Source organism: Nelumbo lutea, chromosome 4, assembly GCF_056320005.1.
Source record: "Nelumbo lutea isolate HS-2025 chromosome 4, American lotus-T2T, whole genome shotgun sequence".
NCBI lineage: Eukaryota > Viridiplantae > Streptophyta > Magnoliopsida > Proteales > Nelumbonaceae > Nelumbo > Nelumbo lutea.
Window position 1 is genome coordinate 1,819,426 of NC_142687.1, and position 27,009 is coordinate 1,846,434.

Genomic DNA, 27,009 nt, shown 5'->3' on the forward strand with positions numbered 1-27,009 from the left:
TTATAACTGATCACCAACCAATCACATTGTATTCATCAGAACTCATAGGAGGGAAGGTTGTTGATTGGTCAAAACTCTTTCAGCATCACGTCTTCCATGCATAATAAATTTACCCTCACACAAAAGGGGTAATTCTTGGCTGTTGAACCATGATTTACTGGTTTAAAACCACGAATAATGTAACTCAATGCTGAAACACGAAAGCAACCCCTATCACCTGTGGAGGAATGCGATAAAAGACTTTTTTAAACCTTTGATGAAACATTGCAACTTGGTACTTGAAATCAAAACAGCAACTTATTACTGAAATCCATAGCAACCCCTATTCTCAATGTGATATTAACAAGTAACATATAATAGCATGATATCTCGTACAATTATGAGTGGAAAAAAATAAAACGAAGAATTAAAAAAAAAATGAAAGAAAAGAAAAATCAGCTGGCCCTCTATACAGTTATCATACAGCTGGATATTATACTTAAGGCTGCAACTGGGGTTGCCCGATTTGAAGAATTTTAACTACATCAGGCTCGGATTAGGGTCCAGGCCCATTGAAAATTTAATATTTTCCAAACCCAACCCAACCCAAGTTGCACCCCTAATTATATTCTACATTGGAAAAACAAGAAAAAAAAATCACAAAGAACCCATCAACAGTTGAAGGGCAGCTACTCTTATCTGAAGGGTCATTACCCATTAATAATCCTGGCTACTCAGGTTCTTGGGAGGAGTATACTGGCTATGGACATAATCTTTGGCTTACCCCCCTTTTGCACAAAGTGGCTCCTCTCAGCCTCAGCCTTGAATCTGCATTCCCACTGCACCAAGCAATGACCCCTATGTTGTCTCTCTTATATGGATGAAGTAAACAGCTGACTACCAAGAGTCACTGTTGTGGTACCCTCTCCCATGATTGTTGTCAAGCTCATTTCTTTCTCAAGTATCCGATCAAGTTCCCCTACCACATAGCTCATGGTCAGCCTCCTCTCCCTAGAAGGGTCCACACACCGCACTGTCAACTGTATGAACTCTTTCATGCCTTCAGTTGTGAAACTATTGCCCAATCTCTGATCAATGATGGTTGAAATATTGCTGGAGTCATCGTAATTATGCGCCTGGCAAGACAGAAGCAATAGAAGGAACTGAATCCCATAGGTTGCAGTAGTTGGCTCTTTTTTTAACAACATGCTTGCAATGAACACAAAAAACCAGCCTTTTTTATTTCTTATCAGAAATGAAGAAAAGGTACTATCAGAAAACCTAAAACTAAGCTGATTCAATAGGTGTTAAATCTCGTTTTCTGACTCTAGGGCATGGCCAATCTTCTAAAAACAGGGATTTTAGAAGATGGTACCTGTTCACTAAATGCATATTTACAAAAGTATCTGCCTACATGGACCACTTCCAGCAGGGTAGGAGGGAATACACAAACCTCCCACTTAGGATGTTAAACATTCTCCTAAACATATGTATTGAATGGCTGCCTAGAACTATCTGACTATTAGATGAATGTGAAGAACATTAAATTAAATACCCATTCAACCATGTTTCGACCAGATTCTGAGGACCGTGATTGCATAGCTTCATGTCCGCTTACTAATTCCAATAAGAATACTCCAAAACTATAGACATCACTTTTCTCTGAGAATCTCCTGAACTCTCTCACCCTACAAAGTAAATCAGGAATAGATAACAATTATAAATATTATGAGATAATTATTATCCAATAAGAATGAAATGCACATGACCTACCATTAGAATACAACTGAAGTGTACATACTGCAAAGTGTGAACCAATTATTATGAAACAGAAGAAATTGGAAAAGGTTTTGTAAACTTCTTGTTGACAACAACCCAGGCATAATGATTTCCAGTTACTCAATCCAAGTTGGCAGGAGTGGCAGGAAATCCGTGCTGTCAAAATCATGTGATGTTTATATTGAAATGTTATACATTTCGAGATTTAGCACCACTGCCACCTTAATGAACAAGAAAGCCTGCTATGATAATTTCACATGGTTGCAGCTGCTTGAATGGAAAAGTCACAAGGTAATTTTCTTATAAAAAAAAATCTTTAGTGTGATAAAAAGAAAATGCACCTTTATGTTGCTTCATAACATTACTCAAAAAGTGTTTCAAGATTAAATGTTTCAGCTTGAATCCTGATATCAGGAATAGAAAAAGTACGATGTTTTGGCACAAAACACACTGTACAATAGTTTATTATGGCTTCAAACATGTATACGCCATTAGGCATCACAGGACAACTTAAAGTGGAAATTCCCCCCTGGTGCAAGAAATGTCTTTTTGACGTTTCCTCCAACTGAGGTTCAAAATATCAGTATTGTGTATCATATTAAGAAAGCTTGGATATGGATATGTTTTGGGTATGCATGGATACAGTGGAGTGATATGGATACACTTGGAGACATTAGAGAAACTCTTGCAAATCTCATAAATACATCAATAGCACTAAATTTAAGGTTTTCTTTTGTAAGCATGAATATAAGGTTGAAATAATTATGATAAGGTATAAACACAAAAATGCACAATTTCATAGTTTGTATGAAGAGATTACAGTTGACAATACTGGGAGTCTAGAACATGTAGATATACGGTAGTTTTGCTAATAATACATCAAACAATTTTTTTTTTTTTGAAACAGGTAAAGTAAAAATTTCATTAAGACAAAACATGTACAACAGGGAGCTGTACACAGGGATTTACAAAAACTGCACCAGCAGAGCTAGACTCCAAAACCCTGATTTACGAAAAGATTCCCAACCACAAAAAAGGAATTAAAATTTCTGTCCTTGAAAACATTGTTTACTGCTAACCAGGAAAACATTTTCCCCATAACTTGCTGAAATACTGTATATGAGGAGCTGTGTTGGTTCTTGAAAATCCATGCATTCCTCTCCTGCCACATGCACCAGAAAACCGCAGCAGGAGTCAGATTCCAAGCCAATTTGCCCTCTTTAGTTAGACCATTGACTCTCCAACTCTTCACAAAATCTGCCACTGATTCAGAGCAGAAACTGTTCACCTCATATAAATTCTTGACTTTGTTCCAGACCTCACAGGAGAAAACACAGTGGAGTAGCAGGTGGTTTACTGACTCGGTCTGATACTGACAAAGCACACAGACAGTTAGTTGTGTTTAACAGCATACCCTTCTTCTCCAGATTGTCCCTAGTTAAGGTCCTGTTCAAGTAGGCTGTCCATACAAAAAATGCCACCTTTGTGGGCACACCCTTACACCATACAGACTTAACTGTGATAGGCTCATCCTCTGATCTGGAAAAATAGTTGTAGAAAGACCTAACTGAAAATTCCCCCGACTTCTCCCACTTCCAAACTCTTCTATCCTCTCTGTAATCTGAAGAGCTATACTCGAAGTAGCAAGGAAGAGAAGAGAACCACAGAACTGAAGAGAATGTCGAACTGTCCTATCCAGTCGACCAGTCCTTTATTTATAGATGAATATAGTACAAGGTACAAGAAATTACTGGGATGCCCCTGATTAGTGATGGGACACCCAGATGACTTAAATCATTAAACAGGATTAGGCCCATTAACACAGGCCCAGTTACAAGACAAGTTAAACATAAGAATGGGCTAATAAGAACTCTTATCAGCCGAGCATCACTCTAACATTCTAACACTCCCCCTCAAGCTAAGCATGAATATCAATCATGTTTAGCTTGCCAAGTGTCCCTGAACTTCGTTGATGCCAGCCCTTTAGTTAATACATCTGCAATCTGCATCTCTGATGGAGTATAAGGCACACAAAGTTCTCTTGAAATAATTCTCTCTCTGACAAAGTGTCGATCAATTTCAATATGTTTTGTCATGTCATGCTGCACAGGATTGTTGGCAATGTTGATAGCAGCTTTATTATCACAATACAGCTTGAGAGGACCCTCAGTCTTGATACCAAGCTCATTAAGGAGAGTCCTGAGCCATAAGAGTTCAGCAACCCCGTGTGCCATAGCCCGGTATTCTGCTTCTGCACTTGATCTAGCCACAACATTCTGCTTCTTACTACGCCATGTGACTAGGTTTCCTCCCAAGAATGTACAGTAACCTGAGGTTGATTTTCTGTCTCCAACGGACCCAACCCAATCAGCATCAGTGTAGGCTTCAATTTCAAGTATGCTGTTTTTTCTGAATAGAATTCCTTTCCCTGGGCAAGTCTTCAAGTATCTGAGGATTCTTTCCACTGCTCTCATATGAGGGGTCTTTGGTGAGTGCATGAATTGACTGACAACATGCACTGCATAGGCAATGTTTGGCCGAGTAAGGGATAAGTATATCAGTTTTCCTACCAAATTTTGGTACCTTTCCTTATCACAGTATTCCTCACCCATTGATTCTTGTAATCCATGGCTTGGTTCTATTGGAGTGTCTGCTGGCCTGCACCCCATCATGCCTGTTTCCTCTAGGAGATCTAGCACATACTTTCTTTGACATATGTAGATTCCTTCTATTGATCTAGCAACTTCAATTCCAAGAAAGTATCTCAGATTTCCCAGGTCTTTGATCTCAAATTCTGAGGCTAAGAACTCCTTCAGCCTCTTCATCTCTTTCACATCATTTTCAGTAATCACCATATCATCCACATACACAATGAATGCTGTATGTTTGTCATCCTGTCTCCTTGTAAACAATGTATGATCTGCACTGCTCTGAGTGTACCCTACTTTCTTCATGGCCAAACAAAGTCTCTCAAACCATGCCCGGGGAGATTGCTTCAAACCATATAATGCTTTCCTTAGTTTACATACCTTCTTTCCAACATCATATCCAGGTGGGGGTTCCATGAATACCTCTTCATGAAGATCACCATTTAGGAAGGCATTCTTCACATCCAGCTGATGACGTTCCCAAGAGAATTTTGCTGCTAGTGACAGTAGAACCCTGATTGTGTTGAGCTTTGCTACTAGGGCAAAGGTTTCCTTGTAGTCAATTCATTCCTTTTGTGTAAATCCCTTTGCCACAAGTCTGGCCTTGTACCTCTCAATTGACCCATCTTCCCTGTGCTTTACTGTGAATACCCACTTGCACCCAACAGTGCCTTTCCCTTCTGGCAGGTTCACCAATTCCCATGTCCTTGCTTTCATTAGGGCTTTCATCTCCTCATTCATGGCTTCTTTCCACCTTGGATCAGATGTCGCCTCTGAATACCTGAAAGGGACACATACAGAGGAAAGAACAGACACAAATGAATGATAGGCAGGGGATAAGAGTGAGTAAGAAACATAATCGGCTATGAGATGCCGAGTGATACAAGAACGAACAGGCTTACGGAGAGCAATAGGTAGATCCAAATCTGAATTGAGTGAATCAGAATTACCTTGGATTGTAGAGACAGATTGATCTGAGTTCAACTGGTTGCAATCATGAGGTTGAGGGGCCTTCTTCCTTCTACTGTATGTAAGTATCTCTTTCTCTTGTTTACTGGAACCTTCAGAAGCATCAGCCGAATCTGGAGAAGCAACTGGCACAGTGGAAGTCTCACTAGGTTGACCCGGAATGTTACAGCTAGTAGTAGTGGAAGGTGATGAAATGGGGACAAAAAAGAAGGGAGAATGAGAATCCTCTTCCAACCCACTACTCTCCCCCTGAAGAGGATTCTGAGAAGACTGGAAATAGGGTTGAGACTCAAAAAAGACTACATCCCTAGTGACATATTTTTTCTTGGAGACAGGATCATAACACTTATACCCCTTCTGCGTAGGAGAGTACCCCAAAAATATTCCCTTTGTAGCCTTAGGATCCAGCTTGGTCTTCTTTGGATCTTTCACATGTATGAAGCATGTACAACCAAAAACCCGCGGGGGAAGAGGAAATTCTGGAATCTGGAAGAGTGGGACACAAAACAGAGAAAGGGGTCTTCATACCCAGTACCTTAGATGGCATCCGATTTATCAGGTATGATGCAGTGAGAACAGCTTGAGACCAATATTGCTTGGGCACATTGTGCTGGAAAAGAAGGGCTTGAGCTGTCTCCAATAGATGCCTGTTCTTGCGCTCAGCAACCCCATTTTGCTGAGGGGTGTAAGCACATGATGATTGATGTAACATGCCTGCATCTTCCATGAATGAGTTCAGGGATCTTTCAAAGTATTCAGCTGCATTGTCTGAACGGAATTGCTTGATCTTTTTATCAAATTGTGTTTCAACCATCTTGCAAAACATCATAGTTATCCGGGGAACTTCTTCACGTCCTTTCAACAGATAAATCCAAGTGCACCGAGAATAATGGTCAATAAAACTGATAAAGTAACGGAAGCCATCAATGGAAACAATGGGTGAAGGACCCCAAACATCAGAATGAACCAAATCAAAAGGGGCTTGAATTTCATTACTAGAAATTGGATACATTGATCTACATTGTTTTGACATTTGACACACATCACAAATTAAACTCTGACTCGGAATGCCCTTACATAGTTCGGGAAACAACATTGTTAAGGAAGAAAAGGACAAATGACCTAGCCTAGCATGCCACAAGTGCAGCCTAGCTATTGACTCCACACTTTCCGGACTAGTAGTAGAAGCTTGCAAGGCTGAGTTGACATCTTCATCAAAATAGTAAAGGCCCCCATACTCATGACCACTCCCAATCGTTCTCCTCGTCAATCTGTCTTGGAAGACACAATGAGAAGGAAAGAAAGTTATACTGCAGTTCAAGTTTTTTGTAAGCTTTGAAACAGACAACAGATTTGAGGTAAGACTAGGAACATGTAGGACTGATTTAAGAGAGAGATCCTTGCTTAGGTCAACCACCCCCTTTCCAGAGATGGTGGAGAGGGACCCATCAGCTACTCTCATCTTATCCTGGCCAGACAACAAATGATATGTGGAGAATAAGGAGGACATATGTGTCATATGGTCAGTGGCTCCAGAATCAATCACCCAAGAGGTAGAATTAATGGAACTAGATGCACTAAATGCAGAGGTTGTACCTGATTTGGCAAGAGAGGTGGAAGCTAAAGAATTGTTCTTCAGACAGGCTAATGCCCGACTGAGAACCTCTACCTCGCTAGCTGTGAAGCCCAAAGTACTTGGTCCAGAGGAGTCGGCAGCCTGCCTTGCGGTGGAAGATGACACTGTCTGAATACTCTGTGAGTTGTCACTACTGTTGTTGGTGGCAAGATTCCCACTTGCTGTGTGGCCCTTATGTTGCCTTTTGTCCTTTCTCAGAGCAGTTGGCTTCAGATGAGGGTACAGGACCCAACATTTCTCCTTTGTGTGTTTCTCACCACCACAATGTGTACACTTGAGGGACTTCTTGTCTGAAAATCTATTCCCCTTAGTGGAGACTAAGGTTGAATGTTCTCCAGGTAGTTCTGTTGACTATGTCTGGGAGTCAACTTGCATCTCCTTTCTCCTTACTTCTTCATTCCTCACCAGGTAGTAGACATGGTGAAGCTCAGGTAATTCATCTCTCCCTAGAATCTGTGACCTTATACCTTCATATACAGGGTCAAGACCTGCCAGAAACTTGAAGGCTCTGCCCTCCTCAATCTGCTTATCATGCCTCCCCTTATCATTAGCATTTTCCCAATCCAAAATCAAATGGTGGTCAAGCTCTTCCCAGAGGCCTTCCAGTGTTGCAAAGTAGGTTGCCACGGACATGTCTCCTTGCCTTAGGGCTGCAATGTCTTGGTTCAGCCTGTAGATTCTAGCATTGTTCTTTTTCTGGCCATATGTCTTAGATACTTTCTTCCAAATTTTAGCAGTTGTGGGGAAGTGATGAACAGTTCTGGCCACCCTAGGAGTCATAGAGGCCAGCAACCAAGACATGACTGTGGCATTTTCCTTGCGCCACACGGTGTATTCAGGACTGCCAATTTCTGGTTGTTTCTTGTCTCCATCCAAATAGCCTGTGAGCTCACGAGAGGTAATGAACAACATTGCTGAGACAGACCACTCTCTCTGAAGTTATACTCATCTAGCAGCACACTTGTAATCTGCAAGTTGTGCAGATTAGGGTTTTCCAGGTTTGAGGACCTTGTAACAGGTCTGTTATCTCTAGAGGAAACTTCACCGGATAGTGAGGACATCCTGACTTCAGTCCAAGAGTTGTTCACAGTGCTGTAGGTGGTTCTGTTTAGGACTGGCCGAAGTGGTCACAGTGTTCACAGTGCTGGTAGAAGTGTTCACAGTTCGGGTACTGTGCAGTGCTGTTTAGGACTGGTCGAAGTAACTAAACCAGTTCACAGTGCTAGTAACTGAAGTTACTTCAGTTAGGGCTTGTTCTACAACCTGAAGTAACTGTGCAGTGCAGTAACTGAAGTTCACAAAGTAGGACTGATAATCGACCTGAAGAGAATCTGTAACTGAAGTTACCACAGTCCTGCCCAAGTCTTGCTGGGGCACGAAGCTGCAACTGTAGAGAAGGCTAAGTCTTTGCCACTTGTTCTGCGCAAGTCTTGCTGGAGCACAAAGCTGCAACTGTAGAGGAAGCTCTCCCTCTTTTGGCTAGTGCTAGGACTGCTGAAATCAGTCCTCAACTAGGTATGTCCTATACAGACCTCTCTTAGTAGCCCAATAGCTACTATTTGCTTGAGATAATCTAATAGGACATCTACTTATGGGTCTTACTTCCCTTGAGTCCTACAACCAAGAGAAACCCTAGGTTCGAACTTGCTTTACTCTCTTACACTCCTAGGTCTTCACTACAGCAACCCAGAAAAGGAAGAGAGAATATGAAAAGACAGCAAGAGAAAAGAGTGCGCCTGTTGAAACCAGGAAGGAACTAACGCTCTGATACCATGTAATCTGAAGAGCTATACTCGAAGTAGCAAGGAAGAGAAGAGAACCACAGAACTGAAGAGAATGTCGAACTGTCCTATCCAGTCGACCAGTCCTTTATTTATAGATGAATATAGTACAAGGTACAAGAAATTACTGGGATGCCCCTGATTAGTGATGGGACACCCAGATGACTTAAATCATTAAACAGGATTAGGCCCATTAACACAGGTCCAGTTACAAGACAAGTTAAACATAAGAATGGGCTAATAAGAACTCTTATCAGCCGAGCATCACTCTAACATTCTAACACTCTCTCCCTAATTCCACTGGGGTGCTGTACAACAAATGCAGCAATTCCACTAGGGATTCTACTTCCCAATCATTCAGATTTCGCCTGAAGATAGGAGCCAAACAGTACTTCCACATTGCACCTGCAAATAGTCTAAAACCAGAGCATCTTTGTCCGCTGCTACTTCAAAGAGGGTAGGGGAAGAGACCCTTAATGGTCTATTATCACATCATAAATCTTTCCAGAAAAGAACTCGCCTCCCATTCCCAATCCTAAATATAATTCCATTTGAGAATGGACCATAAGTTTTCCCAATCCCTTTCCAGAATGAGCATCCATAGGATTGGTTTAGCTCACCCGTGACCCAACTAGAGATCCCATAAGCATATTTGGCTGCTATCGCCCTTCTCCACAAATCACCTTGATTCTCCCCAAATCTCCAAAGCCACTTCCCCAATAAGCAGAATTGAGATCCTTTATACACCCAAGCCCCCCTGAGATTTGGGTTTGCAAACCTTGGACCAGCTAACCAACATGAATTTTTTCTTCTCATCCCTCCATCCTTTCCACAGAAACTCCCGCATCTTCCTTGTTGTAACATGTGGCGGCCTAGTAGGGGCATTTCTGGCTTTTCCTATGTTATTTGTTATAACCTGTCACCCTAAGTATAAATACTAAATTAGGCACTGCCAGCCATATGATTGAATAGAATTATTTTTCTCTTCTCTCTTTCTCCTCTCTTACTTCTCCTTTTTTCTCTCTTTCAGTACTATCGAACTACATGGTATCAGAGCACTGATCTGGGCACAACCTTCTCAGATCGTGTTTTTTCATCTGATTTTTTTTTTTTTTGATTGGAAGAGGAGGTGAAGACTCCATCATGTTCTTCATCTGGGCGCAACCTTCAGTCTTCATTTTTTTCTTTCTTCTCTCTTGGTTGCTGTACCAAGAAGAAGCTTGTGGTGGCAGCCGAATGCAGTAAGGGTTTTCTCTAGGTCTGTTGTGGAGGCCGAATGCAGTAGGGAGTTTTTCCTAGGTTTGTGGTGGCAGCCGAATGCAGTAAGGAGTTTTTTCCAAGGTTTCTCTATGGACTGTAGGTCATGGAAGCCAGGTATGTACTGTTTACATTCATATGTAAGTGTATGACCACTGTGAATGTCACAGTTTTGAGGTTGTAGGGGCTGGTTCTCTCCTCTTATAAACTAAGTTTCGGCTAAGGTTTATTGACCTACAGTCCGGCTGAACCTATATTAGGAGCCTTCTTAAATCTCAGAAGTACAAACCTTCTATCTCAGTTTGTTTTTTTGAAAAATCAGCAGTAATTTTTTTTTTTTTTGAGGAAAATGGCTACTGAGGATTCAGCAACCTCTGGTATTACTTCCCATCAGGGAAACCTAAATGGGGGAATGGATAGCACGTCTTTCTCTATGTCTATTACCCCCTTTAATAGCCTAAATTATCTGGAATGGCCCAAAGGCATCAAACTGTATATCACAGCTAGGGGGAAGGCTGGTTACACAAGTGGAAAAATAAAAGAACCGAAGTCTGGTAATGCCGAACATGATCAATAGGATCAAGAAAACAGCATGGTTACGTCATGGCTGTTAGGTTCAATGCTCATCATGTAAAGAAAAAATTTCATATGAGCTGACACAGCTTGTGAAATTTGGGAACAAGCCAAGGCAACCTATTTTGAACAGAGACACTTTGCCAAGATTTATCAGCTTCAAGCAGAATCATCTACTTGTAAGAAAGGGGACCGTAGCCTATCTACATATTATTCAGCCCTTACATATGTCTGGAAGGAACTGGACTATTATCAGACTATTGAGTAGAAGAATGATGAAGATGCACAAGCGTACAAAAAACTTGTCTCCGAACAGCGAATTTTTTCTTTCTTGCCTTCAGTTCAGGAAGTATATGCCCTAGTCCAATCTGAAGAGAGCAGGAAAAATCTCATGAATGTTTTTGAGGGGGAGCAACCTGTTGCCCTGGCTACAAGAGGGGGTAACATTGGAGTGAAAAAGGGAGAATCAAGGAAAGGTGAGGACAAGGACAAACTGTGGTGTACTCACTGCCAAAAGCCTAGACACACTTGAGAAACCTGTTGGGAGCTAGTAGGGAAGCCAAAGTGGGCAAGCAAGAATCAAGACACTTCAAAGAAGCATCCTCAGAAGAAATTTACTTCTGCACATCTGGCCGCACAAGATTACCAACAAAATAATCAGACTACTGGTTTTTCCCAAGAGCATCGGTTCTGATCCCAAGGAAGACATCATCAACTCCTTCAGAGATCATTTGGAACTGTATGGTAGGACTCTCGGGCAAATGGATAGGTCGATTCCTACTCCTACTTCATTTGCTTCTACATCAAGTAAAGGTGCTTCTACATTTCATGTGTGTACCTCTGCTCCTGAGTCACCTTGGATCATTGACTCAGAGACATCAAACCATATGACTGGTAAGTCAAATTTTTTTTAGACCTACACTCCTCTCTCTAGAAGGGATAAAGTGAGACTTGTTGATGGGTCTCTATCCACCATTGCTGGTCAGGGATCTGTATCCCTTCCTGATGGCCTTGTTTTACCCCATGCCCTTCATGTTCCCAAACTTCCTATTAATTTGTTATCTATAAGCAGTATTACTCAATCCTTAAACTGTTGTGTAACATTTTTTCCTCATTCTTGTGTTTCCCAGGATTTAACATTGGGGAGGATGATTTGTAAAGGAAGTATGGTTGATGGCCTCTACATCTTGGAGAATAAAGCTGGTTCTGCGGCATCGGCTCCTGTGAGTCTTATGAGTCAATCTACGAAAAGTCAACAATGGTTGTGGCATAAGCGCCTTGGTCATTTGTCCTTTGAGTCTTTGAAAGTTGTGTTCCCCGAATTGTTTAAGTCTGTGTCTATCACTAGTTTACATTGTCAAACATGCTAGTTGAGTAAACATTGTAGAATAACTTTTCCATCAAATAATAAAAAACCTACTATGCCTTTCCATATTGTCTTTTTTTATGTTTGGGGTCCTGTAAACATACCTACTGAGGGTGGGTACAAGTACTTTATCAACTTCATTGATGATCGAGATACACTTGGATACATCCTATGCATTCGAGAGAAGAAGTACCAAAGATAGTGCAAGATTTCCATCGCATGGTTTTCACTCAATTTCATGTTGAAGTCCAAATTTTCCAATCGGATATTGCGAAGGAATATTTCCATCATGACTTAGCTGAGCTTTTCTCCTTTCATGGATCTCATCATAGAAGCTTGTGTGCCAAAACACCGCAACAGAATGGCGTTGTTGAAAGGAAGAACTGACATCTTCTTGAAGTTGTCCGTAATGTGATGCTTCACATGCATGTTCTAAAGCGTTTTGGGTTGATGCTATGATGGCCACAACTTGTGTCATTAATCATATGCCATCACGCCTGACGCCTCCTGCAATACAAGGCCCCACATCAACTTTTCCCTCAATCCCCTTTATTTTCCATTCCCCTACGTGTGTTTGGTTTTAAGTGTTTTGTTCATGATCTATTTCCAAACCGGGGTAAATTGGATCCCAAATCCGTTCCATGTGTTTTCTTGGGTTATCCATCTTCCCAGAAGGGATAAAAATGCTTCAATCCTGTCACACATAAGTACTTTGCATCGATGGATGTGTCCTTTTTTGAATCTGAATCCTTCTTCCAGGCCTCTCCTCAAGGGAAAATAGTGTGAAGGAGGAGAGGCAAGCTCCTCAAATTCCTCTTCCCTTTATTCCTGACTCCTCTCCATGTCGTGTCTTCTTGAGGCGTCGTAAGAGACAACTGAATTCAAAGGCTGTGGAGCAGCTTGAGACTATACATCCATCACCATTTGACTCCTTGAAGGAAAATCCAGGTACCCCTTGTCTCCTTTGACATTACTGAACGTATTGCTATTGATGATTCTACTAATGATCTTGATGTCCCAATTGCTCATAGGAAAGGGGTTCAATCATGTACTACTAAGCATCCTATTACTCAGTTCTTGTCCTATGAAAACATTGCACCCTCATTTCGTGCCTTTTTGATTGCCATTGATTGTGTCTCCAATCCCAAAAGTGTTGTAGAAGCCCTATCTATACCTGAATGGACAGATGCAATGAAGGAAGAAATTGGTGCTCTACACAAAAACAACACCTAGGAGTTGGTGAATCTTCCTGAAGGCAAGGAGCCAGTGGGGTGCAAGTGGGTATTTACAGTAAAGTATAGAGCAAATGGGTCAGTTGAGAGGTATAAGGCCAAGTTAGTTGCAAAAGGGTATACTTAGGTGTATGGGGTCGATTATGCGGAAACATTTGCCCCAATTGCTAAAATGAGCACTATTCGAATTATACTATCCTCGGTTGTTAATTTTGATTGGGAACTCCACCAACTGGACATCAAAAATGCGTTCTTGAATGGGGATCTGGAAGAAGAAGTTTACATGATTCAGCCTCTTGGGTTTGTGGCACAAGGGTGTGAAGGGAAAGTTTGCAAACTAACAAAATCTTTATATGGTTTGAAACAATCCCCTAGGGCCTAGTTCAGCAAATTTCACTTGGCTCTTCAACAAATTAGGTTCAAGCAGTGCCAATTTGACTATACCTTGTTTGTCAAAAGAAACCAGAAGAATGTTGTGGTATTGATTGTCTACGTTGATGACATTGTGATTATGGGGAATTGGGACTCTGAGATTCAAAAAGTTAAAGAATCCCTTGCTATGAAGTTTGAGGTGAAAGATTTGGGACAACTACGTTATTTCCTTGGTATTGAGGTTGCCTGCTCAAAAAAGGGCATCTCCATTTCCCAAAGGAAGTACGTCCTAGATCTTTTGCAGGACACTGGAAAGTTAGGAGCAAAGCCTGTAGGTTCCCCTATTGAGGAAAACCATCTGCTTGGTGATTGTATTGGAGAACCAGTGACAGATGTCAAGAAGTTTCAAAGGTTGGTAAGAAGACTTCTCTACCTATCAATGACTCGACCGTATATAGCTTATGTTGTTGGTGTCCTTAGTTAGTTTATTCATACACCAACCTCCTCCCATTTAGAGGCAGCTGAGAGGGTACTCAGATATCTAAAGAAATATCTAGGAACTGTGTTACTTTTCAAGAAACATGGTCATATGAAAGTGGAAGTCTACACAGACGCAGATTGGGCTGGAGCAGTTGATGATAGGAAATCAACTAGTGGATATTGTACCTTTGTTGGTGGAAACTTGGTCACTTGGAGAAGCAAAAAACAAAGTGTAGTAGCCAGATCTAGTGTTGAGGCCGAGTATAGGGACATGGCACATGGAGTTGCTGAAGTACTATGGGTAAAAAATTTGATTGGAGAGTTGGGCCTCTCAGTTGATGGCCCAATGTCTCTCTATTGTGACAACAAGGCAGCCATTAATATTGCAGCCATCTAGTTCTTCATGACAGGACCGAGCATATTGAAGTTGACAAGCATTTCATAAGGGAAATACTTGAAAAGGAGGAAGTTTGTACTCCTTACATCAGTTCCAAGGAATAACTAACTGATGTCCTTACAAATGGTCTTCACTATTTGCGACATAATGAATTGTGTGACAAGTTGGGCATGATTGACATATATGCTCCAACTTGAGGGGGAGTGTTGTAACATGTGGCAGCCTAGTAGGGACATTTCTGGCTTTTCCTATGTTATTTGTTATAAGTTGTTGCCCCAAGTATAAATACTAACTTAGGCGCCGCTAGCCATATGATTGAATAGAGTTCTTTTTCTCTTCTCTCTTTCTCCTCTCTTCCTTCTTTTTTCTCTCTTTCAGTACTATTGAACTACATTCTTCTCCAAAGACTAAGCCATCCCACTAGGAATTGGATATAGAGAGAGCAAATACAAGGGGGAGGGAAGATAGAACACTTTTCACAGAGTTAATTTGCCTCCATAAGATAATTACTTGGACTTCCAAGAAGCCAAATGCTTGTATAATCTCTCCACAATGGTCTCCCATATTGATTTGGGGTTGCACCTTGCGCCTAGAGGCATCCCCAGATATTTCAAAGGAAGTTTACCTTTTTTACATCCCCACTCCTCCGCTCACCTCTCTATTTCTGGTACATCTCCCACTGCAACCAGTTCGGTTTTATGCCTGTTTACATGGAGGCCTGACACAACCTCAAACCACTGCAGCGTTGCCATTACATAACTAAGGTGATCAAGTGAAGCATCACAAAATATGAGTGTCATCTGCAAACTGCAACAAAGAAACCTCCACCCTCTCAGCTCCAACCTGAAAACCTTCTGTGAAATTAATTTGTATATACTCCCAACCAGACTAATTGGTCTGAAGTCTCCCACTTCCTCTGCCCCTTTTTTCTTTGGAACTAGAGTTATAAAAGTGGGATTTAAACTCCTTTCCATAGCTGCTGAGTCATGGAATTCTTAGAACACCCTTAAAACATCATTCTTTGGTAAACCCATCCGGACCCAGAGCCTTATCTCCTTCCATCTCTTTTAGAGCCTCCCAAATCTCCCTTTCCTCAAACACTCTCTCCAGATCTGCAACTTGCTCCTCTGAGAGGCCATCAAACTCCAGGCCATCAAGTTTTGGCCTGTTAACCCACTCTTCCTTGTAAAGGTTCTCATAAAACTCCACAATACGGCTTTTCATACTGTCTACCTCCTCCACCAACACACCATTCACAACCAACTTTTTCAGCATATTTTCCCTTCTCCTAGCACTAGCTAATTTGTGTTGTTATCACCCTTTTTTAACCAGAAACATTTGGAACGCTGCCTCCATTTTGTCTCCTCTTCAGCTCTGTCGATTTTTACTATTGTATCTAAACAACTTTTCAGTTTCTGTTCCACCCCTTTGAAAGAGTCCTTCCAGATTTTAATTTGCTCCTTTAAGGCCTTCAACTTCTTTCCAAACACATGACTAGCTGTTCCTTCCACTGAAACACCTTCCCACCAACTTCTTAGCTGCTCCACAAAACCTTCCTCTTCAAGCCACAAGTTTTCGAATCTGAAAAGCGCTGGCTTGAATTGAATGCCATCGCAATCCAGGCAAATGGGAATATGATCCAATAAAGGTCTAGGAAGGACCTCTTGGGACAGATTAGGGAACTTCTCCTCCCATTCAGTAGACACCACAAAACACTCTAACTTCACAAGGGTTGCATCCTCCTGATTGTTTGTCCAAGTGAATTTGGCTCCCATCAAAGAAAGATTCACTAACTCCCATCTCTCCATAAAACTGGCAAAACCCCTCATGCCTCTCCTGGACCTCACTTCCCCTTTTTTCTCGTGCTCAAAACGAGTAGTGTTAAAATCCCCTCCTACCACCCAAGGCATATTCCACTCTTCTCTTACTTCATCAAGTTCCTGCCAGAACAAATCCCTCAAGGAGTTCACATTTGGACCATATACTGCAGTTAAAACAAAATCCCAACCATCTTCGAGCATCTGGAACCAAATTGAAATAGAAAAAAGCCCCACCTTCCTACCCTTCACTTCTACCACATTTGAATCCCAGATAACTACTACCCCACCTTCCCCCCAAACACTTCTTATTTTCTGGGCATCCAAAGTCTCCATTTTGGTTTCTTGGAGACAAAGGATGTCCGCCTTCCACTTGCTTATATGTGCCCCTGCCACCACCGTTCTCCTGCCTGAATTCAGACCTCCGATATTCCAAAAGACGATCTTCATTTGAAAGAAGAGACAGATTGGTTTGGTGGTCCATTCCCATCCCCGCCCTCCCATTAAGCCTTACCCCGTAAACCCTCCTTTCCACCCCACGCTACACCCCCAGCAACTTCATTAAGTCCCCATGACAATCTGAACAACTCCCTTTCTTCCTTTTCTCTTCGAGCACTCTTCTCTCCACCTCTACAAGATACGACTTCGTCAGCTCCTCCATGCCTCTACAAGATACGACTTCGTCAGCTCCTCCATGCCCTTAAGAGACACCCCCAGGAAGGCAACAAACTCCATGAACTTGGATAAAACCCAAGTGGGCCAATCACTTGCTAGCAACACGACAATAGGACTGCAATCTGGTACCTCTGTTGAAACCTCTGAATCCTCTCTATCCTCTTCAAGAACCAATATAGCCGTCTCTAGCACTGCTCCTGATTCGTGGATCGTCATCTCGCGAAATCCTCCAACTGAATCCCTAGGTCACTCCTGCTCCTCTCCTCCATCTATAGTAGCACCACCTCCCACTGCCGACGTTGCAATAAATAGTTTCCCTCCTCTTCTCTACGAGATAGCTGGCGAAAAACTTTCTGGATTGTCACGCACTGGAGTGGAGCTTTGCAGTAACAGAACGAGGGGCGGACCTCTTGGGTCTGAATCCTCAAAACCAACTTGGCCTGGGTTTGGATCAGAAGCTGATATCGGGTTCGGCTCGCCTTTGGGGCCAACTGTCACGGGGGTAGTTCTACAGCGGAAGAACCCGTGCGGCGTCCTGGCCAAGGCAGGCCAGAACAAGCCTTTGTAACGCATAAAGGCTAGGAGTTGCCCGATGGGATGGCTCCACCAAAGTTAGTAGCATTGGATCATGACCTCAAGTCCAACGGCCGGGGCACTCTCCTGGCTTAGACCAGTCCATGGGAGGCGCCGCTTACGTGCTAAAGGGGAACAACCATAATGAAGGGCGACCATGCGCTGATGAGGTGACTTGGCACCGATGTGATGGGTCTCCTGTAAGCCGATGATGACAGGCACCTGTGTGCCATGATGGTAGGCAACCGCTTGGGACGGAACACACCCGTGCGCCAAGGGCAACAGGGTAGCTCACTCAGCTTGGGCAAGGGACTGGCGTTGTGAAGGGACGTACTTGAGCCAAGCCCACATGCCAAGCCTCCCTTGAGTGTCGGCAGCGCAGTGCCGGTCCAACACTGTCCCCATGAGCAAGTGTGCGCCCATGAGGAACCCTGGTAGCCATGCTAGCCGTTAACCAGGGCCGCCCCGCAAGGGGATGATGGTCTAGGAGTGCCAAGGGTAGGCACTCAAGGAGGTCGACCACCCCTCCTCAAAGAGTATGTTAAGCTTTTGGTGGTCTGCCTGAAGATGACATCAGTTCTCCCAAAAATCTTACAGGCGAAAATGACGGGCATGTCCCTAACGTAAGCCTGCCAAGCGTAGGCAAGGCTAAGCCTGTGTCAGACCGTCACAGGCTCCCCCACTCAATTCATTGTCGTCCTCGACAATGACTGCTTCCGTGAATGGGCGTTTGAGTCCCGCGCCATCCACTCTTCGGCCAGTTCCAAGGCTCGCCTGGCTAACCCGGGTCTTGCCTATATTGGTGTCCATTTTATGGGGACGGAACCATTTCACCATGCCGGCCTGCCTGGACTTCACCCCTCCAATGTTGAGGTTACTCAAACCGCGCAATGGTTATGCCGGCCTGCCTGGACTTCACCCCTCCAATGTTGAGGTTACTCAAACCGCGCAATGGTTATGTGTACCCTTTCACCATGCTGGCTTGCGGTCTTCACCTCGCCCTGTGCGGGTTACTCAAACCTAGACATGGCTTATGCTCTCACGGCCCTCGAAACTACGCTTCACCTCGCTGGCTCGGGCTACATGTTCGCTCCGAGGGGGCCCCACTGCTGCTACCTTAAGGAGATCTGACCGCTTCAAACGCGAGTGTGGCAACTTTTACCCATGAGTAGCCGAACATGCACTCGCCTTGTGATGAGCTTCTGCTGCTGCAAGTGTTCAACCTGAAAACTGAGCATGTCCACCTGAAACTTTGCCGGTGTAGGGCCGCCATGCTCCAACGGCTAGCGTAACCACATTCCTAACAAGGCCCACGCGTCTGCCCCCGCATGAGGACAACAACCAATGCGTATGCACACACAAGGGAAGTTGTTTTAGGGTCATTGGAATGGGAACGCGAACATTGAATGGCCTCTAGCTAGGCCTGATAAGCAATATGCTTGGGCAGTGTACCCACATTCCTATCAAGGCTCACGTGTCTGCCCCCGCATGAGGACAACAACCAATGTGTCTGCAACCACAAGGGAAGCTGTTTTAGTGTCATTGGAAAGGGGACACGAACACTGAAATGGCCTCTCTCTAGGCCTGATATGAATTTTGCTCGATCCTGGGTGGAAGTGCCTAGGGACTGCACCCCACAAAATGCTGCTTGTCAAAATGACCACTTCAACTGGCTCTGGGCTAATCTGCTAAAAACCAACTGCGGCTACAATTGGCCAACTTGCTCTGATACCAACTGTCACGGGGGTAGTTCTATAGTGGAAGAACCCGTGCGGCGTCCTGGCCAAGGCAGGCCAGAACAAGCCTTTGTAACGCATAGAGGCTAGGAGTTGCCCGATGGGATGGCTCCACCAAAGTCAGTAGCACTGGATCATGACCTCAAGTCCAATGGTCGGGGCACTCTCCTGGCTCAGACCGGTCCATGGGAGGTGCCGCTTACGTGCTAAAGGGGGGACAACCATAATGAAGGGCGACCATGCGCCGATGAGGTGACTTGGCACCGATGTGATGGGTCTCCTGTAAGCCGATGATGACAGGCATCTGTGTGCCATGATGGTAGGCAACCGCTTAGGACGGAACACACCCGTGTGCCAAGGGCAACGGGGTAGCTCACTCAGCTTGGGCAAGGGACTGGCGTTGTGAAGGGACGTACTTGAGCCAAGCCCGCATGCCAAGCCTCCCTTGAGTGTCGGCAGCGCAATGCCGGTCCAACACTGTCCCCATGAGCAAGTGTGCGCCCATGAGGAACCCTAGTAGCCATGCTAGCCGTTAACCAGGGCCGCCCCGCAAGGGGATGATGGTCTAGGAGTGCCAAGGGTAGGCACTCAAGGAGGTCGACCACCCCTCCTCAAAGAGTACGTTAAGCTTTTGGTGGTCTGCCTGAAGATGACATCAGTTCTCCCAAAAATCTTATAGGCGAAAATGACGGGCATGTCCCTAACGTAAGCCTGCCAAGTGTAGGCAAGGCTAAGCCTGTGTTAGACCGTCACACACTGGCGCCCTTACACTTGGAAAAGTTGAGTCAGTTTCAGGTCCTTCTACAAAAACTACCTTTGGTCGCCTCACCTCTTAAAGCTGGTTACTCCCTGACCCAACAAGGTCCCGCTCACCCCCCGTCCTTTCCCTACCTGCCCCCACTTGGGCTAGCCTCTCAAAACATCGGGCCACTACCTTTTCAATGAGCATTTCTTCATTTAAAATTTGAACATTCCGCCTCACTTGGTTATCAAGTGGCTCACGTGCCCCACTAGGAACCGTCCCATTTGATGCACCCAAACGATCCACAGGAGAGGGTCGTTCAATGCATGCTACGTCACAAGAAGAAAATCCCTTGCAAATATTCCCAGGAGACAAGAGCTCTTCCTCTTCTCCATCTATCTCCCCACTTCCGATCAACTCCCCATCATCCCCGTCCGTCACAATTTCCTTGCCTTTTAGCTTCCTCCTTATCTCTTCTGATACATTTTGCCCTGCCAAAGCTTTCCAAATCCAGCTCTGGTTAGTGACAACAATCTCTGCACAAGCCATCAGCCTCTTTTTTTTTCACAGGTAGGAACTTCGGCCACAGTGTCACTGTTAGCACCTCCTCTCCATCCACAATCTGCACCGCGGTTGGTGGATTTCCCTTCCACCTTACCTTGATGCGTATCCATTCAGCTGGTTCTTTCACACGACTAGAGTTGTCCGTTTCCAAGTAGCTTCCATAGAGTTCACCTATTTTTTTCCACTACTTTGGAGTTCCAGAGGTGTAGAGGCAAGATGTTTGATCAATGAGCTTGATAAACCATTGACAAATCTATCTTATAGTTCTTCCTTACCATGAACATCATTTAGAATATATAAATAAACTATTTACTAATTTTTGGATTTTTCCTAAAAAATTAAGAAAAAAATCATTTTTGACATAAATTATTCTTAGATAAATGAGTTTACCAGATCATTGATAGATCCATGCTATAGGTCTTTCTTGCAATGAAAAGCAATTGATGGTGGTTTAGTTTGTGGGATTTTTTATTCGTTGTAGTGGAATAAGGAGATGGAAATGGGGGATGGGGCACCCCCCCACACCCTAGGGTTGTGTAGCCCCATGAAGCAAAAAAAAAATCATAATGTATAATTTTTTTATAATTCTCATATTTTTCCAATTTTGGAGGAAATCCAAAGATCTAAGGCTCCGTTTGGTTTGTGGGATAGGGATGAGAAAAAGGGAATATTCCAAAAATATTCCCTTTTCTCTTATTTGTTTTGAGGGAAATAGAGGGATGGGATGAGAAAAATGTGGGATGCCAGATCCCAAAATCGTGGAAACGGGGTCGCACCAAAACAGTGCGACCTTGGTGGAAAAACTCGAGAAACCACTGTTACCACTATATGACAATCTGCTACCTCCCCTTCCCTGTTCGAACCCACAAGCAAAGCAGTGGCGGCGGCACCCCTCTCGGCCACTCCCTTCATCCCTCTCTTTCTTCACATCCTTAAAGTATTTTGGGATTTATATTTTCGGCTCCAAGGCCGGTTCCACCTAGGCCAACCAAGACTGGTTCTTCGGATCGGTTTGGGTAGGGTAAACTCCTAGACCTTGAAACCATCTTGGGTGGGGGTCGCTTCCAAAGACCTTACCCAATAACAGATTAGGTAGGGTTGGTTTGAGGTCAGTTCCATTCGGTTTCAGGTAGAACCAACCCATTTGTCAATGATACGAGGCAATTCCACCAGTTCCATGTGCCCACACCTTTAGATACCGCTATGACAAAATATTATCAGGCATATCGTGTCAATATTTTGAACCCTGCCCCCCAACACCCTCATGCACATAACCCAATGCAACGTATGGTGTCCCTATTTTAAGTTGAACCTGCCCAACCAAATATGCTTTTTGTATGTTGTAGTCAAATTGCTTGTGTGGTGCTTATTTGAAGTCAAAACAAAAACACAACACCACAGTATCAAACACCACCTCAGTAATCAAGGATATGTTACACCATTTCTCATTGCATTATAATATATTAGCACAATATCTCAGGTATAGGCATATTTTGGCATCCAAAAACGATTTAAACCAGTTATAGGGTGATGTGTCATACTCTGGGGCAAGAAATATGTCATCTGCCATTATTTGAGAAGATGGACCTGCAGCATCAACTCTACCAAGTAAATTGCGGAGCCCTGCATCTGCAATCTTAGCTATGAAATTTTCATCTACAAGAACATTGGATGTCTTGAAATCCTTATGTATCAAACGAGGACTCAAGGAATGAAGGTGAGCCAATCCTGCAGGATAATAAATGGAGGAGGATGCATCAATTGGCAAGCATTGTTTTAATAATTCAGTGTCCATGATAGCTGCATTTCAAGGACTTCCAGGTTACAACTCAATAAGTGGTATCCTTGGTACAAGGCAAGGATAAACCACTCTGATATTTTAGCTACTGATAGAGGGTTATCTTAGGAAATAGTAAGAGATTTAGGTTTTCAGGTAGTTCATAAATGCAGATAGACCAGATGATTTTTTTGCAAAAAGAGGACTTACAAGTTGATGGAACTTTCATAATACAAAAAGAAAAAAAAAGGACTTTCTTGGGATGGGTGCTAACTATATCATTCAGCAAGTCAATGAGTCAGGCAGTTGCATTCTTGGTAATCTTAGAATTTCCATGCCAACTGCTAAGGTAAGGTTATGTGCTCTTCGGTCTGGTCACTCCTCTTGGGTTATGTTTAATAATATTCAATCCCACAAGGGAAGCTTACAAAAGAATGTTATGGGTCCCATTACAGATCTTTGTATACTTATCTTACCAAAGAAACAAAAATTAATACGAGCAAAGCCACCAATGCTCACTGATTTTGCAGAGGATCACCTTTGGCTGCCCCCATCGCTATTGAAAGCCTATGCTTGAACTCTAGCCTCTCACCAGAAACCTGACCTGTTCCTACAGAATAGGAAAAAAATTCTACAATTACGCAGCAAATAAAATATTGTAGGTGTAAGAGAAGATCACAGAATGCCTTATACAGAAATCATATGATGCAGATCATATTTGCAACACTCAATAGCATGTAAGCTGTTATAATGTAGCTTACGTTTTAAGGTGAAGAACCATAGAACATGTACCTGCACCACTAAAATTGCCATATCTATGTACTTGAGTAGTAAAGAGAGAGAGAGAGAGAGAGAGAGAGAGACCGTATAGGTGACTAGAAACACTTCCATTGGGTATATATTCATAAATGAGCATTTGCTGATCATTTTCCTGGCAATAACCAAGAAGGCTGACAAGATTCCTATGCCGAATGGATGACAGAGACCGAACCTGAAAGGAAAGGCAATCTCTCAATGAATTTATAGATAAAAATTTGTAAGTATACTGGAAGGTTAGAACAAATCCTTCATAGAAAGTGCATATGAAAGTCATAAAAATCAACCATGTCAGATATTTTGGATTATTTCGAGGTGTTGCATGGACATGGACTAAACAGATGGAGTGTTCGTGTTGGACATGCATTGAATTTTGATACTCCATTGATTTTTGAAGGACATTTGTATATGACATTTTTATTTTTTTTTTCCCCTTTACGTCTTCAACAAAATGAACAGCCAATGTACACAATGAATGCCATTTTCCTATTAATCATTTAGACATTCTGTTACTAGTCTAAGGGCACATGCTATGCACATTTACAAGTAAAGATATAAGCATTAACCTTATGATATGATACTCTGATTTAATTTTTATGATCCATACATAAACCAAGGCAAGTATCTGCTTTACATAATATAGATAGGTTTATAATGCTAAAATTCAACAAAATATGGGCTATTTTAATAGTTTATACTTTTTCTATAAATGTGTCCATGAGTCCTTGTTCTATCATCTTGCCGAGTTAGATCTACTTATATGTGATACTTCTCAAGTTTCTTATACAGTAACTAGTAGCTGTAAGGAAAAGAAGTTGTATTACCTCCTCGAAAAATTCCTGACTAGGTGCACCTGATCGCTTTTTAATGGCTACAACCATTCCATCATGAAGCAAGCCCTTATAAACCTTCCCAAATTTTCCTTCTCCAATCAAATTCATATCACTAAAATCTTTTGTGGCTAAAGCCAATTCTTCCATTAGAAAACGCCTGGCTTCTCTTGAATCAGGTGGAAGAGGTCTTAAAGATAACTCAACCCTACTTGTTCTTCCCACTGCTAATCACCAGAGTTTAAAGAAAATGATGATCAACAAAACTGTAGTGGCAAGTCATAGAGTGCACTTAAATTCCATGATTTCTTTAGAAAGAATTCAAGCAGACTACCTTGAACAGATTGATCAGAGGAACCAGTTTCAGAAAGCCTTGAAATGCTCCTGTTTTGGGATAAGCAGAACCATAGGAATACAATTACCATTCCCACCAAAGCCACGGCTCCTGCAGCACCTCCAAGTAATGCTGCAAGAGTCCTTGACATTTGGTATGCGAAACACTTCAGCTATAAGGAACAGTAGTCTTGATATATTCTCAGTACATGAATTCCTATACATTGAATCTGAAATAAAGAGGATATTGCCTGAAATAAGCAGAAGAGATGGGACATGGAACAATAATACAAAGAAAATTGGATATAAGGAGCAAGGAGCAGTAGATGCCAATAGAACATGTTTGTGTATGTTTAATTCATAAAGGCCTTCCTATATAATGGGAGTAAACCATACAGAAGACAGTATATTGACATACCCCATAAATAAAATTCTTATTGAAGATTTAGAAGATTGGCAGATAAAAAAAGAAAAATTCTGGTTTCACATGTTTGCAAGATTTATTCACCATTGTCTACCTGGAAATATAGTAAGCATGTTTTATCATCTCTTATATGGGGTGTGCTACTGCAGAAATCGAAATCTACAGCGCAAGTCAAGACCAAATGATAACCCTAAATCAAAATCAAAGGAATATAATACGCCTAACTTTGAAATGATGAAAAATCCTACCGTGATAAAAGTTCAATGAGCAACTTTTATTTATTTATTTACTTTTCCTGTGTATAAATTGGCGGCATGAAATGGAATTCTGGAATCATTAGATTAACAGAATGTACTACTCTATAGGCTAAATTCCATTACTTGAACTTTAAGGTAACAATGTTGTTGATCCACGGATAAACGAAATTGGACTAAAATTCAATATATGTTGAATTCCATTCTAAACTACAATTCACTTAGCGGGGCAATGTGTGGAATGGGTTGGTCTTGAATGTCATCTCATCTCTTAGAGTTCAGATTATGACTTTCATACCTGCAGTCTCTTACCATGCAAAGACAACCAGATCTTTAAGAAGCTCTGCTTCATTCGTTGATGACGACTCAATCAGTTTTCCAAGTATCATCAATACCAAAATCAAAATCCACCCACATTCCCATGTTGAATCCTCTCCAGTAGATCCAAACAGACCCGAGGCCAAACAAAAAATGAAGAAACCAAACTAAGCACAGACCAGAAATGGATCTCGACGTCCAAAACAATCACACCCACTTGTGATTACGACCAATCTGTATACAACCCAATTGAAAGAAGAAAAAAAATAAAAGTAAGAAAGAACCCGAGTTGCTGGCTTCGAATTGATCAAACAGCTTCCGGGATATTAATGTATTAAAGCCCCCTCATGGCAAAAGCATCGCGACTATACTTTGAATAATTCAATTGAAAACCTTTCTTTATAATCTGAAACGCTGAATACTGACAATGCCGACAGACAGTGACATCGCGCCGACACACACACACACGATCAGGGATTACCACCTTAAATGTCCACTAATTCAAATAGATAGGAAAAGGGACTTACTCTTCCGATGTTCCAAGTAGAACCTATGCAAGGAAGAAAAAACTGAAATTGAAGATTGAGAAGGAGAAAGAAATGTAGAAGGGAAAAAATGGCCTCACAAAGAATGAAGAAAAGAAGGAGATTGAAAATGTTTATCGTTTTTATGGGCTGTAAAGCAGTTCAATTGTTTGTCTGGTACTGCAATTGGAGGATTTTCGGGTTTTTATTTTTAATCCATGGTCCAACCTGTAACAGACTAGCAGTATTCATGAAAGAATAATAAATAACGAAAACGAATTTAATAAAAAATAAATAAAATTTGGTATTAGAGAGAGAGAGAGAGTTTTTTTTTTTTTTATCTCTACCAGCCAGCTATGTTGACGTTGCTCCTACAGTCTTTACTGGGAGATATGAAGAAACCAAATAAGAAATAATAAATAAATAAGGGAATACAACGGCTACCTTTCTTCTCATTTTCTTTATTGCTTTCTTCCGAGCCTTGGATTCTTGTCCCTTCAAGGTGCCAGCTAGCTCTCTGATAAAGTCTCCTGCTGGTGCTGCTGGTTATGCTTATGGCGGAGAGAGAGACGTGGTTTCGAATCCGCACCCGTCAGGATTGTGGGGTAGGTTTTGGGGTTGTGACTTGTGAGGTTTGGCCGTTTAGGGAATGGCCTAGGTAGCCATCGCTGTGTAAAACTGTGAGAAACAAAGGCGTTGTTTGGTATTTGGTATCGTGGTGTATTTTTTGATATCTTTTGAAGCATTGCCCAACCCATAATGTCCCGCCTGACAGCCTAGGTGCAGGTGGGATTTGATTCCAAGTCTCCATTGTGATAAACAGAAAACCTTATCAACCTGCTGATTGGCACCTTGCATTTGGTATCCTAGTATTGTGCATCCGCTTCAAGTTTGTGTAGACAGGAGTGAAGCCAATAAATATTCTTTAGGGGGCCAAAATCTAAAATGAATTAGGGAGAAATGGCGAATAAATGTAAATGGGCCCATAGTGAGGGCCAACCATTGGATTGGCGAGTGAGGGATGGAGGATTTACATGAAAATTTGTACTAATAGTGGTGGATAGCCATCTTGGCTCCGCCCTTGTGTCACAGGTGACTCCTTTGTCATGCCATCAAGTGCCTACCGAGAGCCATCAGAGTACCAATCGCGTGTTTTT

At 42.5% G+C, this 27,009-nt stretch overlaps 1 protein-coding gene across 14 annotated transcripts; it reads right to left on the reverse strand.

The window, feature by feature from the left end:
• Nucleotides 1-278: 278 nt before the first annotated feature.
• LOC148853333 (Protein kinase superfamily protein) lies at nt 279-26,779 on the reverse strand. Of its 14 annotated transcripts, none has more exons than XM_088941321.1 (9): nt 26,297-26,369; nt 25,309-25,562; nt 24,334-24,562; nt 23,994-24,226; nt 23,218-23,344; nt 22,892-22,963; nt 22,118-22,304; nt 1,535-1,667; nt 279-1,115 (listed from the first exon to the last, which is right to left on the reverse strand). In XM_088941321.1, the coding sequence occupies exons 3-9, from the start codon at nt 24,482-24,484 to the stop codon at nt 852-854; spliced, it is 1,167 nt and encodes a 388-aa protein (XP_088797447.1). In that variant the 5' UTR covers nt 24,485-24,562; nt 25,309-25,562; nt 26,297-26,369; the 3' UTR covers nt 279-851. The 14 variants fall into 14 exon arrangements, with proteins under 14 accessions (XP_088797447.1, XP_088797453.1, XP_088797458.1 ...); XM_088941327.1 differs by having other exon boundaries at nt 23,994-24,223; nt 26,297-26,353; XM_088941332.1 differs by lacking the exon at nt 26,297-26,369 and adding an exon at nt 25,856-26,083 and having other exon boundaries at nt 22,892-22,957; nt 23,994-24,223.
• Nucleotides 26,780-27,009: the final 230 nt, after the last annotated feature.